The sequence below is a fragment of the Rhopalosiphum maidis genome, chromosome 1 (genome assembly GCF_003676215.2).
Source record: "Rhopalosiphum maidis isolate BTI-1 chromosome 1, ASM367621v3, whole genome shotgun sequence".
Taxonomy (NCBI): domain Eukaryota; kingdom Metazoa; phylum Arthropoda; class Insecta; order Hemiptera; family Aphididae; genus Rhopalosiphum; species Rhopalosiphum maidis.
This window is the reverse complement of record NC_040877.1, coordinates 87,377,409-87,393,769: the sequence shown is the minus strand read 5'-3', so window position 1 is coordinate 87,393,769 and position 16,361 is coordinate 87,377,409. Positions and strand designations below refer to the sequence as shown.

General features: G+C 31.8%; 1 protein-coding gene across 3 annotated transcripts in view; it reads right to left on the bottom strand.

Moving 5' to 3' along the window:
• The window catches only part of LOC113557345 (lachesin-like), a 187,494-nt gene that overhangs the window by 103,759 nt on the left and 67,374 nt on the right, over window positions 1–16,361 (bottom strand). For all 3 annotated transcript variants that reach the window (XM_026962810.1, XM_026962809.1, XM_026962808.1), the window contains one exon: window positions 12,571–12,749. In XM_026962810.1, coding sequence (XP_026818611.1) covers window positions 12,571–12,661 — 91 coding nt within the window. In that variant the 5' untranslated portion in view covers window positions 12,662–12,749. The remainder of the gene's footprint in view (window positions 1–12,570; window positions 12,750–16,361) is intronic.

The window sequence follows — 16,361 nt, the reverse complement described above, 5'->3', positions numbered from 1 at the left end:
ATTGTGCTGAAAACCAAATTTTTACCCGTTCGCGGTTAATATAACGCCTCGTCGACGCTACACTAGCGGTATAAAAATAACTTAAAATACACTGAGGAAATGAGACGTTTTACGTATTTATAATATTGCTCGACGGAGTTTTATTTATAATCAAAATTGTCTAAAGAAAACTCATTGCCGCGCGTCCTCCAAAAATAAACGATATTTCACGTTTTTCTTTCAAATACGACGGCGTCACTATATTCACTGTATTCAGTGTGTAGCCCTTTAGTCGGTCGAAAATATAGCGATATTTCGGCTTATCCAATTTTACACGGACGTGGTTGATTAAAATAAGAAAAAAAAAAATCTCGGCGGTTTCAATCTCTCGCCACGCCGTCGCGGCTGCCGTAAAAATATACATTATTATCATTACAAAATAACAATAACGCGTTTACTTTGTGGCAAACGAGAAAATTTCACTATACACAAACCGCAGTACTTGAGACGCGCCCGCACGTTCACTTCTTATACTGCAATAACCTTAACCGCCCACGACAACGATACAGACAGTATATTATATTATATTGCGCACGCTTAAATAACTAATGCTTTTTGTTTTTTGTTTACCTTAACGCCGTCGGACGTACATCGGGCCCGAATCGCGGTAGTGTAGTGGGCCGACAACCGATTGCCGAAAACACAGGTCGTGTCGACATAAAAAGTGTCAAAATATTACCAAGTGTCGTTTATCGTTTTAGTTGAAAATATTCCAAGTACAAATGACTAATTTCTGGTGTGGACTGACGTGAAGGTGCCTGCGCCAACTCTGGTAAATCACGTCTATCGGAGTCCTCTCCAGGGCCCCTTTATACAGTCGGTGTCCCCCGACCTACTACTCATGTCTCTTCTGGCCTATTCCTAAGTGCGTCATTTGTCCTCGCGCTATTACACGCGTTTCAGGATGCACGTGCGATGATTAATCTGTATATGAGACATCCTTTGATGCTTGCCCGCGCGCGGGTGTTCAGCCTCGCTCGGGATTCTCAGTACTCGAGATTAATTTAAAATCATATTTTCGATTATAGGCTTACAATGTATCGTGGAGTTCGTTTGTGTCCGGAGGTTAAAGTAGTAATAGGTGTTTTTAATAATTCTCCTATTATTATTATTCGTATCGCCTAGGCTCAATACGTTGCCGTCCAGGTGTGCAGATGGTGCTTCTCCATCGCAAGTAGTTGTTTATTTCTACGTCGTAGTGTTCTTATTGCGTGTTATTTTATCATAATACATATCGGTGGTCGATATCCTAATACTTAAGCCTACGTCGTAGTATCCCTATTACGTGTTATACAATCGGTATGAGACGTCACAGCACGTAGCGGTAGTGAGACCCTCTCTTGCGGTATAGCGATTATAATAGGTTGTGCGTACAGTTTCGTTTTATTCCGACCACATAAAAATACACGAGAAACCGTCATAAAAAAAAAAAAAAAAATACGATATAATAATATATATGTATATACGACCGACGGGTATTAGTTGTAAATTATTTGATCGGTATGGGATAGCCCCCGCTCTGATGTATATTTACATGCGCGTGTATATATATATATATATATATGTGTGTGTACGTATATGGTGCATATCCGACGGCTCGCCCCGGAAAATTGTGATAAACGAGGGACGGTGATAAAATGTCGCCAGATTGAATCGACATTATACGCATACTTACGGGTTATCGTTATTTTATGTATGTACATGTATGCGGTTCACTCGTAAAACGCAATACATCGTGATGCCGACGGTCTAGCGACTGTAGAGAGTCCGCCGGCGTAATAGCCACGAATTAATATCGCGATTTACCATTCATGTTAGTAGTATTCGATATGGATACTCGCGCGATATGCATTACATAATACATATATACATATATAATATTATAACGCATATAGGTACACTGTTATGCACTATATGCTATTTATTTTGTGTAACTATTGAAATACGATTTTTGGCGAAAAGGACTTCGAACAAAATAATATCACAATCCGACGATATTATTATTATCCAACGAAATTTTTAATTTTAAACTATTGGATATCGTGTGATATATGTGTATAAAATATTATGCGTACGACGCTTCTGTCGATATTATATGCGTTTGCATACACATTAGTATTGTTGTTTTACAGATTACATACATAAATAATTTAAAAGTGATATGCATATAATATCATAGTTATTATAATGACTACACGACATTAAATCGGAATTATCTATTGATTTCCGCGTTGGTTTTATAAACGTAACGCACGATTACACGGAAATTATATTATAAATTATAAGCGATTAAAATGTTTAGTGTTAACGATAGACACTTCGCACGCACGTTGTAGTATATCATCGGTTCGCCGTGGATGAACCGTGACACGCAGGGGTTGTCATTTCAGACGCGAACCAATATGTCTGATCCAATATTATGTCTGATCATGAATAATTGCGTTTGAAAAACCATTCCGATCGGAGGCCGTTTATTACTGACTAATAAATCACATTTCGTGTTAAATACGTGTAATTTATTACGCTGGCTCATCAAACTTAATCGTTTCATATGACAGTTTGTGTGGAGTGAATCCTCCGCCTCCCATACCTATACATAATGCACGATAACTATATTATATTTCATATACGCGTAGAGTATTAATGCCCACGTGCGTTCGAGTCTATACATTATATCAGTTCGACAGTAACTGCGCGCAGAAATGATTATCATATAAACGGGCTAAAAATTGCAGTGGAAATGCTACGCTTAAAAAACATTTCGGTTTTCTATATCGCGAACGCGCACATCTGCGCGGTGAAAATAAGGTCTTTTTGATTTCGGTGAGGTCGTATGTATAATATTATATTAATACGGATGTTATAGGTGCGCATAGAATATCGTATTGACAATAATGCAAATCGTAATGTCGTGTCTAAGAACATCCATAATATCATATTCCGACTGGATCTTAAATACGTACCTCTATATAGGTGCAGTGATATTTACTGCAGTATAATATACGTTTAAATGTCAACGTTATTATTGTTGTTTTATTAATAACGACGACGACGATTTTTTTCTTTCCGGCGTGCCGCCATAAATTTCGTTATTTTATTTCCAAACATCTTTATGGCGTAATAAACGGTCCGGAGCTATATAATAATAGTATATATTATTACAGTGCACAATACTATGGTGGTTCGCTCAAAATGCATCGAAAACCTAACGCACTCGCCGGCACGTTTAAGTCGAATCACGTTTTTTTTTTTTTTTTATTATTATTATTTTTAAATTCTTGTCGCGCCGACAGTTAATTCTACTGTTTTGGTCCATTTATGCAGTGCATACGAATGGAAACACACATATAATAGTGTGTATAAGTGTAAAACGAGAGTTGTAGTCCCGACGTGTCGGTTTGTGGCGAGCAATACACTTGTCGTATTTTTGCGGTATTCGACTGTCTGGCACGGTCAGATGAGCTTACTACAATGTATACATAATACGTGTAATTTTACACAGAAAAACACACTTTTTTTTTTATTAATTTTATGATTATATCACTGCAACAAAAAAATAATAACACCGATAATAATCGTTTAATAACTCCTTAGATTTATCAAATTTTGTTTTTTTTTTTTTTAAATATGAATTTGTTTCATTTTTATTTCCTATTTCCTTCCAACTAACATCAATTTTGTGTTAGCATTGATATTCAATTTAAAATGACCTATTATAAAACATAAAAATAGATACCTAAGAACATTATTACACAAATACCAGTGCTTATACTTAGGTTGTTTTATGATATTTCCTTTTCAAGCATATATTATATGAAAATAATGTTGTTATTTTTAAAATTAATAATAGGTGAATTTAATGATATATTAAAGTTAACAACACAATATGTTAGTGTGTCATCCTATTAAGTCATTAGATATCTCATAAAATAGTATTTGTAAGATAATACAGCCAACAAATCAGTAAACTAATGTGAAATAGATTCAAGTTACCAAAACTGACAATATAACTCATTATGATACAATATTATTACGCTGGCTTGCGCTTTTCAGAAAGAAAATACTCCCGATCCACACAATTGAATACAATTAATATGTAAAATCTAAAACTTTAAGATCCAATAAAATATGTATTATGTAAATAGATATCATAATCTTGTAATTAATATTTTTTTGTGCGAACTGTTAGTAATAATAGTCCAATTTGTTTAATAACCACATTTTTAATTATTTTTGTGGTATATTAGCAAAAATTGCTTTCGTCTTGTAAGAATAAAACGCTATCCAAGGACTGTTCACCCTCTTTTTATTGTATATAAGTAAAAATGTTTGTTGGTACAACATTATTGTTTACTGACTTGTTAAAACCAACTCGTTCAAACTGATTTTGTTTCGAAAATAAAAACTTTTCGATACGTTTTTAATTAGTTCAACAATGTTGATTGAAAAGAAAGGAAAAAACTTATTCAGTACACCGCACATAGCGGTTCGAGACTTCAAATGCGTGTTGAATGATTTATAAATTGTATTTTTGTAGCCATAGATCGAGTGGGAAAATCGCGGGTACGCTCTGAAAGTACACCCCGTCCACCATTCTTTAGGAAGAAACGGACGGACCAAAACTTTTTAATCATTATTTTCTCTAATGTCTTCATAAGCCAATACCCTGCGCAACGTATTAATGAATCCATGGATTTAAAATAATAAAAAAGAAACACATTATAAACCACGTTAAAGTAAATCAATAAAAAATAAAATAAAAACCAGACCTATAAACCTACAAATATATATATATATATATATATATCATATACACAGTGTAATAAAGAGAGGCTGTGTGAGCTATTTTCTACAGAAATACACGTGCAAGTAAATGAAGTAAAATTCGACGAAAAAAGTTTGCATTTGGATTAAAAAGTTGAACGTCCCTTAATCACCGTCGACTAGGCTACTAACCCAAACCGGGCTCATCGTTTATTTAAAAGTTTTTTTTTTTTTTTGTCTCCTGTTGTTCATAAACCATAAAACTCTCTGTAAAGTCATATTCACACACACACACACACACACACACATAAATTTGTATTTGTGTAAATAATTATAATAATTATATGTAAGTATATGCCAGAATTATGCGTGTTGTAGACTCTTGTAGATATTATATATTATACTGTAGAAATATGCGAGATTTTCTGCTATTTTTTATGATTGTTTTTCGTTTCGGTTAATTCCGTTTGTGTAAAGACAGTACATTGCCGTTAAGGAATTTGTGACGCAAAACTCACCTTAAGTAGTCTTGGTTTGGAAATAGCAAATTATAATATTCAAAGTATTTGTTTTTATTCAACTAAAACTAAACAATTCATATCGTGTCAATATAGATACATACTTTGTTTTTAAAAATATAAGGACGTACTCACTTATACTCCATTCTAGCTAACAAGAGGTTATTTTGTAATACAAATTGTAAATACGAATTATATTGAAATGTGTGGTACCTACGTTTTGATAATATTGAAATGTTAGGTTTACGATAAAAAAAAAATCTGTGTATTTATGTAAATTCGATTCCGGTTATGCATAAGTATTATTTTTTCCGAGCTAAAACAGATTATTTTATTATGTTTATCAACAAGTATTAAGTCTAAGTGCAACGATTTAAAAGTGTCTTTTTTTTATCGCGTTCCACCCTTCAACGGCGTAAACATTATAATATTCAATTCTATAGAATATTATAAAATTACAGAATTTATAAAATGTTTGCGACCATTTATCTACACATTATTGGCCATTTTTGGTATTTGCATATTAAAACGACAACGGCGAATCAACTGTATTCGATAAAAAAATATTTATTCAAAATAATTTATTTTTTTATGTTTAGGTATTTAGTTATCATAAATTTATCGATAGTATTTTTAAGTAAGAATTGAAAGATTACTTTTTGTTTCTTAAAAACGTTTTTTTACAAGAATTTTATACTAATTCACTTAACTATTATACTAATACAGTTACACGTGATAAGTATTTTTAACGGATTAAAATAAATGATAATATGTTATAATTAGGAAACATTTATAAGAATAAACGGAAATACATGCTAAATTTAAACGTGTTGAAACATACTAATATGATTAAAATTAATCACGAATAACAATTATTTGTTAATTCCATTGATATTAATAATTAAAATATTTAACTTTTAATTATTAATCACGGTAATGAATAATATTATGTCTCTGGCTTTCTTTCGGTACCTAAGTAATATACAAAAACAATATAAAATATATCAATATACTATAATGCCGTATTGGAAAAGTGATTACGACTTGATCAACTGTTTTTTTTTTTTAATTTTGAAGAATACGCTTCTATATAACATTATATTATACTATGAAATCTTATTTTGATAAACTAAAAAATATATATGATATATAAAAATCCATTTGACCGTTAAATACAGCACTGTTATCGACTATTCTTTTTTATTATTATTATTATTATTATTCAATTAAAACAGAAACTGTATATATTAAAACTTAATAGAATATATCTGGTGGTAATGAAACGTTTCGGTTTCGAATACATATATATATGACTAATATATCGTCGATGGTTGTAAATTAGTCTTAAGAATATGTTAATTGATTTAATCGGATTTAAATAAATTGTCTTAGGGTTTAACCGTTTTGGCCGGAAACCAGCGTACCTGACGTCCAATGCACCCCCGCGCATCCATTCGATGTAATAGATTCATATATACAGCGAAATAAGACTGCCTCGATGTTTTTGGGCCGGTTCCAAGACCATATTCAATACAGTTTAGTGGAGTTAGACGGTGAAAATTAATACGGGGGAGTGTCCGGTGTAAAGAAATTCATGAACATGCCAATTTTGCCACGTTAAAAAAAAAATGGTACATCTCCGGTGAAGGCAGCTTTTAAAAATCGATTTATATGAATACAAGTTGTACAGGTGGTCACTTAGAAACAGAGTTTTGGAACAAATATATTATATTTCAACATTGCGAGAAAAAAAAAGCGTAATATATTATTAAATAATTTCTGGATTTGTTCCCGAATAATAGTAGATACGAAGAAGAACTTCATCTTTTTGCAGCAAGTAAAAAACTTATTTTTGAATATTATACTTTCCACACAAATCTATCGATATAATGCATCCTTCGCGTCGTTTTAAATTATCGAAAATTCTTCTACGATAAATATTGTGCTTTGGTTTTGTAAGCAAAAACGAACTTTTTCAAATCTAGTCAAGTGAATTTGAATCGAATTTACAACGCTTTCTCGAGAATATAACAAGATCACGACACCGCGCGTTGATCTTGAATAAGAAAATTAAATCACCTATTGTCATTATTTTTCTTTATAATTTTCACACTAACCATTTGTAGTTTCACAATAATATTATTATCAGGTATATCCACGCTAAAATATTATTAACGAATCATTATTTTCCAAAAGATTCTGATAACAATAATTATTCAGATGCTAAGTCCTCGCGACTTTTCAATCATATATGAACTATATAGTAATGTGTAGACTGTACGCGATAAAAAATAACCTTTGGGTATTATTATCGAGCAGAGTATTAAAATGTAGAAAAACACAATGATTTATATTATAATATAATTATTTGTATTTAGTGTATCGATCGTCGTAAAACAAACAATATAAGACAATAAGTGTGCCGGTAAAAAGTTGTTATCGCGCGCACGGCAATACCTATACCGACGTACATTTCTCCGGGGAACCGACGACGATGACGTCAAAGTTATAACAATAAATTACACCAATATAATGATTATTATTAGGTGCCTGTTATTTCAGTGTTGTACGGTGAATATTGAAAACGTGTGATGGTAGATTATAGTACACATTATTGTTGCGATAAAAAGTACACCGAACCGAGTCGGATGTTTCAGTTCACAGAGCATACATAAACTTTTAATATAATAATAATAATAATAATAATAATATTCCAAATTATTGCCGTCCCCGAGTGTGTTGGGAACAACAATAACGCTGCAATAATAATATTACGTCCGGAAATCCGTTTAAACGGAGTGGTTCGATTTTTAAACGCATATTAATCTCTCGTTCGGTATTGCGTTGTGGTTTTGCGCACCAGCCATAATAATATTGTTATTGTGCACGAAATATACGCACACGGTCAGTCGGACATTTCGGTCATAGCAGTATAATATATTATTATTGCTCTGCACACTCGTTCGAATGGACGTTCTTAATATTTTCACTGTTTTTTTTTTTTATTTTTTAACGTGAGATGATGTTGTCGATTGTCGCGGTTATCACGATATTATACGTAATGCACTGATAATAATATATCAAAGGAGGCGTTGTGAAGACAATAATTTACACACGAGACGTGTTGGTCGTCTATAACATAGCAAACAGAATCGTGTCCACGTTAAAAACTAACTAGAAACGAATAATAGTAACAAAAATATACAGAATATTTAATTATTATTATATCGACATATATTATGACGGCCGAGGAGTATCGATAATTGAGTGGTTTTAAAACCGTTTATGCGTGTACCGGACCAGTATCAGCGTGTATACCAGTTTTTTACAACGACGGTGCTTCGTACGGTTATAATAAGTAGTCAGAACGAAATCGTCCGCTTAACATATATTGTCGACGTTTCCGTGCAGAGATGTCAGTGCGAAACCGGTCGTTTTATATATTTCCGACATGGGCGTCGAGTGAAAAATGATATGAGCTATTGGTTACGAGCATTTTAAAGTTTTTGGTATTTTACATAACCATAATTCACTTAAAAATTAAGAAATCAATAAAAGCCTATGGTGTGCCACAGATAATATTCTTATCTTTAAATTTGATAATAAGTAAATGTAATCTAATATCAAATCTAACATTGCAAAATGTGTTCTGCTGAACGAAAATTCGCTATGGTCTACATTAGTAAGACGGATACAACACACGCGGGTATAACGTCTTCTTAAGTTTGGATATATTGTGTTTATTATTATACTTGCAAAAGCCTCCTTAGAATCGTGTATACGACTTATCCGTTTTCCGTCCAGGAAATGTGCGAGTACGTCCAGTTCAAAGCGTATCGTTATATTGCTGTTGTTGTTGTTACATTTTTTTTTTTCTTTTGTAAGTACGACCCGGTAAATCCGACTGCGGAAAGTTTTGCACCAACTGTATAATATATTATATCGGCGGGAATTGCACGTACGAAATAGAGCGATATTATAAATCGGCGGCGGCGATCAGATTTGGGGAATTGATAAAAAATCCCCGGAGGATTAAGCGAGGGACAGCGGTGATGGCGGCGTTTTTGTTTTTACTCGCCGTACTTAGGTAAACGTATGTGTACAAGTCCGAAGCCGTAAAAAACGACCGCGCGCGTGTACACGGGGTATATACGTATACGTACGTCCGATGTATGAAAGACTAAATCGTACGACTTGATATATATATATAATGTGTGTGTGTGTGTACGTGACAAAGTTGGCCCGATGTTAGCGTTGTTGAAAAACGAAAGTCTTTCGGTCGATGACGAAATAAAATGAACACAAATACCGAAAAACGTTATTCTTCCTCCGCCATCACGCGTGCACAGTAATTGTTTTAACCCGACCTAACCAAGTTTTAAGACTTTTCGTTTGTGACTTATTGGCGCAGTTGACCTCCGACGGTGGCTGGCGTACGGTCGTATTTCACGCAGTCCCGTCGCGAGAGCGTTTACAATATAACGTCTCGTCACGTCCGTTCGGAAATTATGTATTGAGTAAAACCATTTTACTCGACATCGTAACGCATAACGAGTAATAAATTATGTACCGTCCAGTGTAATACTCATAAGTCGTTTAATAGTTATGTTGAAAACGATTAAAACAATAATATTAATGTTTAATTTTTTCATTCTTTATCCAAAAAAAAAAAAAAAAAAACGATGAAAATAATTTTTATTTTTTATCATTCCTGTGGAATTGTCTAATATGATATATACTCGTTTTATATTATAAAAACGAAACCACACGCACTTCTGTTCACCACATTTCGTTTACGATCCAACGAACGCCGCACACACGCGCCGTGCGTGATATATACTCTCACACAGCCGTCCGTCATTTGTGCAGTGTGGTGTAGGAGACGATCCACTGCTAGAGTCGTCAAGTCCGTGTTATTTTAGGATGTAATAAAAAAAAAAAAAAAAATTAATTTAGTCCCATCGTCCTCGTCGTCGTCGTCGGACTCGAATCACGTTCAAAAGGTCCAGACACGTTCCAGGCTCGGTGTCTGACGCAGCGGTGGCGACAATACACGTTCGCATTCACACTCAGTTCTCTGCAGCCACAGTAATTGAGCTAGTCTATTGTATCTGACCCAAATGCCGTTGCCGCATAGGTTTTTATTAATTTTATCGAAACGAAGTTTTTCTCAGTGTGTTTACCACCCATACCCTCGTATCGTCATACGCATGCACACTCGCGCATCTCCGACCACCAGCATCGACCACTCTTCCGAGAATTACCCCCAAGTAGCTGATGCCCCTGGGTCCGGTTTAATTAAAACTCTCTAATCGCCACGCCCAAACAGAGTAAACTCGAACGTGGACACGTTTGAATGGAATAAAGTAAACATTAAATAATTTTAATAATAGTAGCGAAATAATTAAATTGGATGTATTTTATGAAAATGACAATAATTTGAACATAATATTATAAAGTGGGTTCAATGATCGAGGCAACATGAAATGTTTCAAAAACATGATGTAAATTTTATTCGAAATCTTCTTACTGCATCGAGGATTTAACGTTGCACTTATTATTAATGAATAATTAAAATATTTACTCTTTTTTCTGCACGTGGGCAGCAAGACAATTTTTATTTTAATCTTAAGCAAGGAGGCTTAGCCCAACATTTATTTTTTTTATTTGAATCAATTAAAATTAAATTTTATTTTGTTAACAAATTAACTATATTTAAATTTGATAAATCGAGTGTAAGTTTAAGTTTTAACAGCCTACCTAGGGTTTTATAAATTTCCATATAATTTCTTGAATTTTGAAATTATTTTAAATCAATATATTTGTCATATAGAAAAAACTTTATAGTTCAAATTTGTTTCAAAAAAAAATAATGTATCTAATTCAAATTTAAAAGCAAAAAGAATTCAATTCAAAACGATTTTATTTGTTGAATATATGAATAAAGGATAAGTGTTATATTAGGCTCTTTATGGAGTTAGAAAAACCTGAATCAAATTTAAAAAGTCATATTTTTGAAGTGTCACATAACCTTTATGGTTGAACACCTTGTGTATAAACGTTACGATTTGGATATAATATACGCTGTGATGTATAAAGTGGAAAATAACTCATTATTATGATACTATCAATTCTTTAGATCAAATTTTTCAGGTCAGTATTTCATTATATTGTTTAATAATTTATTGTTGTTCACCTTAGTCTTCATATTACATTATCAACTTGACCATGCTAACCTAGACAAAGTATAGTGACGAATATAATTCGTTAAATTAAATTTTTTTATGGAATTGTATTCACTTTATCGTTTAAATATATTATGTTACTCTTGTAATATCCTATTAAAAAAGTATCCTTTCTCACTATGATTACCCAAGTGTCTCGACCAAATCGTTAAATATAACCGAAAAGGTATCTCTGAACTCTTCACGGGTATCGATTATATATTATAGTGTCCCACATAAGTCAAGAGACAATATATCATGGACTCAGATAACTATTATAATATTATACGGGAATAATCAAAATCTCCACCGTGTCTGTCATGGTTGGTTAACTAGGATCCCATTATCGCCGTCGCTTTTCAGAAGAATATAATAACCAAAAACGTCAATTTGTCAGACTTATTAATCTTGGACAGTGATCTTTGTTCATTTCTGTTTCGGTTATTGGTCGTATATCTTAAACATACTACCGATGCGTAAATATCAAAGTTTAATCAATTGTCTCGTATAATAATAATTATAATGTTTAAGCATTTGTGTCATTAACGCAGTCAATTTCAATTTCGAAAAATGTTTTTTTGGTGTACAACTACGTCCGTCTAAAATTTAAAATTTATTGTTTAATATTATTGTCTATACACCAATAAATAACTATATTAACTTTGTTCTTTGAAATATAAAGTTAAAATGATTTATGATCGTTAGAACGAAAAATAAATAATAATAATACAACATAACTACATGCATAATAAAAATTAAGGTAATGCAAAGTTGTACGTTATAACTCTTTACAAATTTAATTTACTTATTTGTATTATTATTTTTTTTTTTTTAAATATAAGTTAACCAATTAATTACTGCGTTCGCTGATGACAGAATTACTCTGCATAATTTAAATGCGTTGTGTTATTTATCATTACGTACTCTCAGGTCAAACAGTGTTTGTTTTGAACAATTATTGTTATAATATACAGAATGTGGATAATTAATAACGGCTATTAAATTATTTATTCTCGTGGTCTTACCAGAACCGCTGACGACGATTACTGCGACGACCAGCAACAAGGTCCTTGAGCTCCACGAGCCCACTGCGACTGCGTAGGTATACGGCCGCATGTCTCTAAAGATTGGACCAGTTTCCGTAATTTATGCTCACATTTATGCGCACTGCAGATGTTCCACGTTACAGAACTTTGTCAGAGATCTGAAACGACATAAAAATCGAAATTACTTTATTGCCATTTTATTATATCGACTAACCAAAAAGAAACATAGAAATAATATTATGGCACAAATAATACGAATAGTAATAGATTGATAGAATAACTCGTTGGTTTTGAAACGTTAAACATATTTTTATTTCCTATAAGCGTCGGTATTCAATAACAAAAACATATTATTTTCTGTTTTTTGCAGCTGTTTATTATTTCAATAACTATTGGTTTTTTTTTTAGATTCTGAACGAAGTGATGAATGTATTGATTTTACAATGATATTTGTTTTTTTATTTTTGTGTCCGTCATCACGTTTTTGAGTAGTAATAATACTTTGATTTTTTACTTCAGCATCTCATCGAAAAGAAAATTGAATCTAACTGGTACTTTGGGGGTCAAAAGTAAAAAAAAAAAATAGTAGTAGTTTTCAAAAGCGCCAGGATATACCCTGAAAAAGTAACGGAAAAACACGAATTTTTACGCATAAACAGTTTTTGACAAAAACGATTTTATTATTTTGCCATAACTCAAAAACGAATCATTGTAACTACTTGAAATTTTCACAAAATGTTTAAATTGGCGTTATATTTTTATGATTAAATTTTCAAAATATTTAGAATTTTTTTAAACTATTTATAGACCATTGAAATTTTCGATTTTTTTTTTCTTGAAATACTGATAAAAAAAATATAGCTTTCCAAAAAAACTTTAAAATTTATATTTACTATTAAATTTATAATTTAAGAAAAATAAATTAAAATTTAAGTATAGATAATAATATAATATATTCTAGACTGACAAATCGTATAGTTCAAATTGAATACATCCATGATTATAGTGACCTACTCTCCACCTCTACTATACAGCAGAGCCATACACCCTTTTTTTAAATTATTATTATTATTACTCGTTACGCGGCCGTAGTGCGTCAATGTACGCGTACTGCAAAACATGCAATCAACTAATTAGAAAACAATCACTGCGTGTGTTATGGCATATCAGACATCAGTATTATATATAAATATATGAATAAGGTAAATAAATAACGCATTGGAGCAGCGTGAGTCTTTAATGTAAACACTAATAATCGATCTGAAATTCCGACAAAACGTGTGCATCACAATATACTGTACAATTTTCGGTATATAATTATGTAACATGACATTATCATAAATTTTAATACGAAGTACGGTATATATATATATATATCTTGATGTGGTTCATAACGCAGTCGAGTGCTTGTGATGCGGCAATTCGGTCTCCCAAATACACAGGTCACGTGGGAAAATCTGGTCACGAACCTATTGTTTCCGGTCGTTTTATAAATATATACATATACACAACAATATGTCGTATATAGGCAATTCCTTCTCGGAAATCGTCTCATCGATCGTTTCCAATTCCGTCACGTGACCGTACCGAGTCTGGTCAGTTTCTCTCGGAATCGAATTATACCATATATTATAGTCATCGGAATAAGTCATGGAAAGTATATTATGGCCAAAGTATCAATGCCACGAGATGCAGACGTCAGTCGATCCTGGTGCGAACGATAACCATATAATATATGTAACTATTGCGGTTTTACGTAGTTCCCGTGGTCGTATTTATTTTCCAGTGACCTCTGATTTGGTGTGCGCAATGATATCGTCGCAGTGATCTTATTTTCGACCCGATCGGATCTCGTGTTGTGTTATCACTGCGATGATTGCAATCATTTATTATAAAAATTGCGGACTTAAATGTGTACGTATTTAAATAGTACGATGCATAATACGTTACGTTATGAATTATTATCGCGTGACTTGTTGCTTGTTCCGTTATCGTATAATAAACGTAATTTTAGTTGGACGTGTGTTGTATAAACTTATAGTATAACATAAGTGTACAGCAGTATAATATAATAATACTTTCACGTTTTATTAAAATATGGAAAACTTTTCGACGTTTTGAAAAGAGTTTATGATAATAATGACGATGATGATAATAATAATAATAATAATACGGCGGAGTGGTAAATAACTGTTTGGCCACTTGGTTTACTGCTCGACGGAATTCCAGTAAAATCGGTATACGAGTTCCGGTTGTTTTTCGTCGCGAACATTTTTTATAATTGTATTGTTTATACCTAATAAATCTTTCTAATCGTAACAAACCTAACGTAAGAATGTTTTTTTTTTATCCCCACGTGTATTTTGTACTTGTGTAAGTGTATTTTTAAGAATATAATAATATGGTTTTCTGTTTTCCGTAGTTCGTCGGTTAGAATTCTGCAGAATAACGCCCATTATACGTATTTCCTTTCTGCACTCGCAAATAAACATAACTACTATAGATACGTCAGTTCTATTTTCATAGAATTTTATTTTAGTTTATTAAACCTCCAATGAGAATTCGTACAAGCATTTTCACTTGAATTTATATTATTTACTGCTCCAAAGGACGCAAAAAAAAAAAAATTCTAGTAGGTTACCGTGACAAATTAACTCGCCTTTGATCAGACATGCTATTAATTTATTATGTTGACGATGACGGTAATAATATTATTGAACTAAAAACCAACAACATAGAGTACGGCTGTAGTGATGTTCTATACAATTATAGTATAATGTAGTTAAATATTCAAACGTTAAAAATATTATGTTGTTTATACGTGGACAATGATCCCGAAACTGCTGCATTATTATTATTATGATACAGAAAAAAATATGTTAAAACTGGAAAAAATTTTCAAAATATAATATTTTTTTTAATGGACTAAATAATCTGTACGCACTTAAATACAAGAACTCTATCTGTTATTTAGTTTATACATCTTTATGCTTCAACATACTGGAACTTTAGAGCAGTAAAAGTTATGGTATTTGTAATAAATCAATATTTATATATATTAGTCAATCTATAGTATAAAAAATTCTGCGAAAGATAATTTATTGATAAAGCATATATGTATATACTACTAAATAATAACAATATAATAAATAACAAATTTGAAATCTATGAACAAATGTATAAAACAGTATTTTTAGATCTTTACAAACAAATGTAGTAAGCCATTAATAAATAGTCAACTACATAATTAATATAAAAAAACTTACAAATAAGTTTTGAAAATAAAAACATGATAATATTTAATTTATAATTAAAGATGATGTGCAATTATTCGTAAATAATCTACTTAATACCCACATATTTTTTTAAGGTTTTTAACTTAATTATTGTAAGCTTATTTCAACGATGAATACTGTTTTGTGACTAATCATTTAATTGTTAACCAAACGACAATCTTTTATTTTTGTTTAGTATTAAAACATTTTAATTAAAACAGTTGAATTGATTTTCAGCAAATTTAAAAATCAACAAAAAGCAGTTATGCTATCCGTACATTGAAGTGTTTGTTCGTGGTGAACTAATTAGGAATTGAATGTCTTAAGAATTATATTTTTTAATAAGAAGGATGAAAACTTTTAATTTTAATAGTAATAAAAGTTATTTTTAGTTTGTAAATTAAAAATACTTGAACTACTGTTCCGAGAATTGTGTGTATTGAATTACGTGTATTTTCTTTCTTTCTGTTATCTGTGCCTTTTCTTTTATCTCAT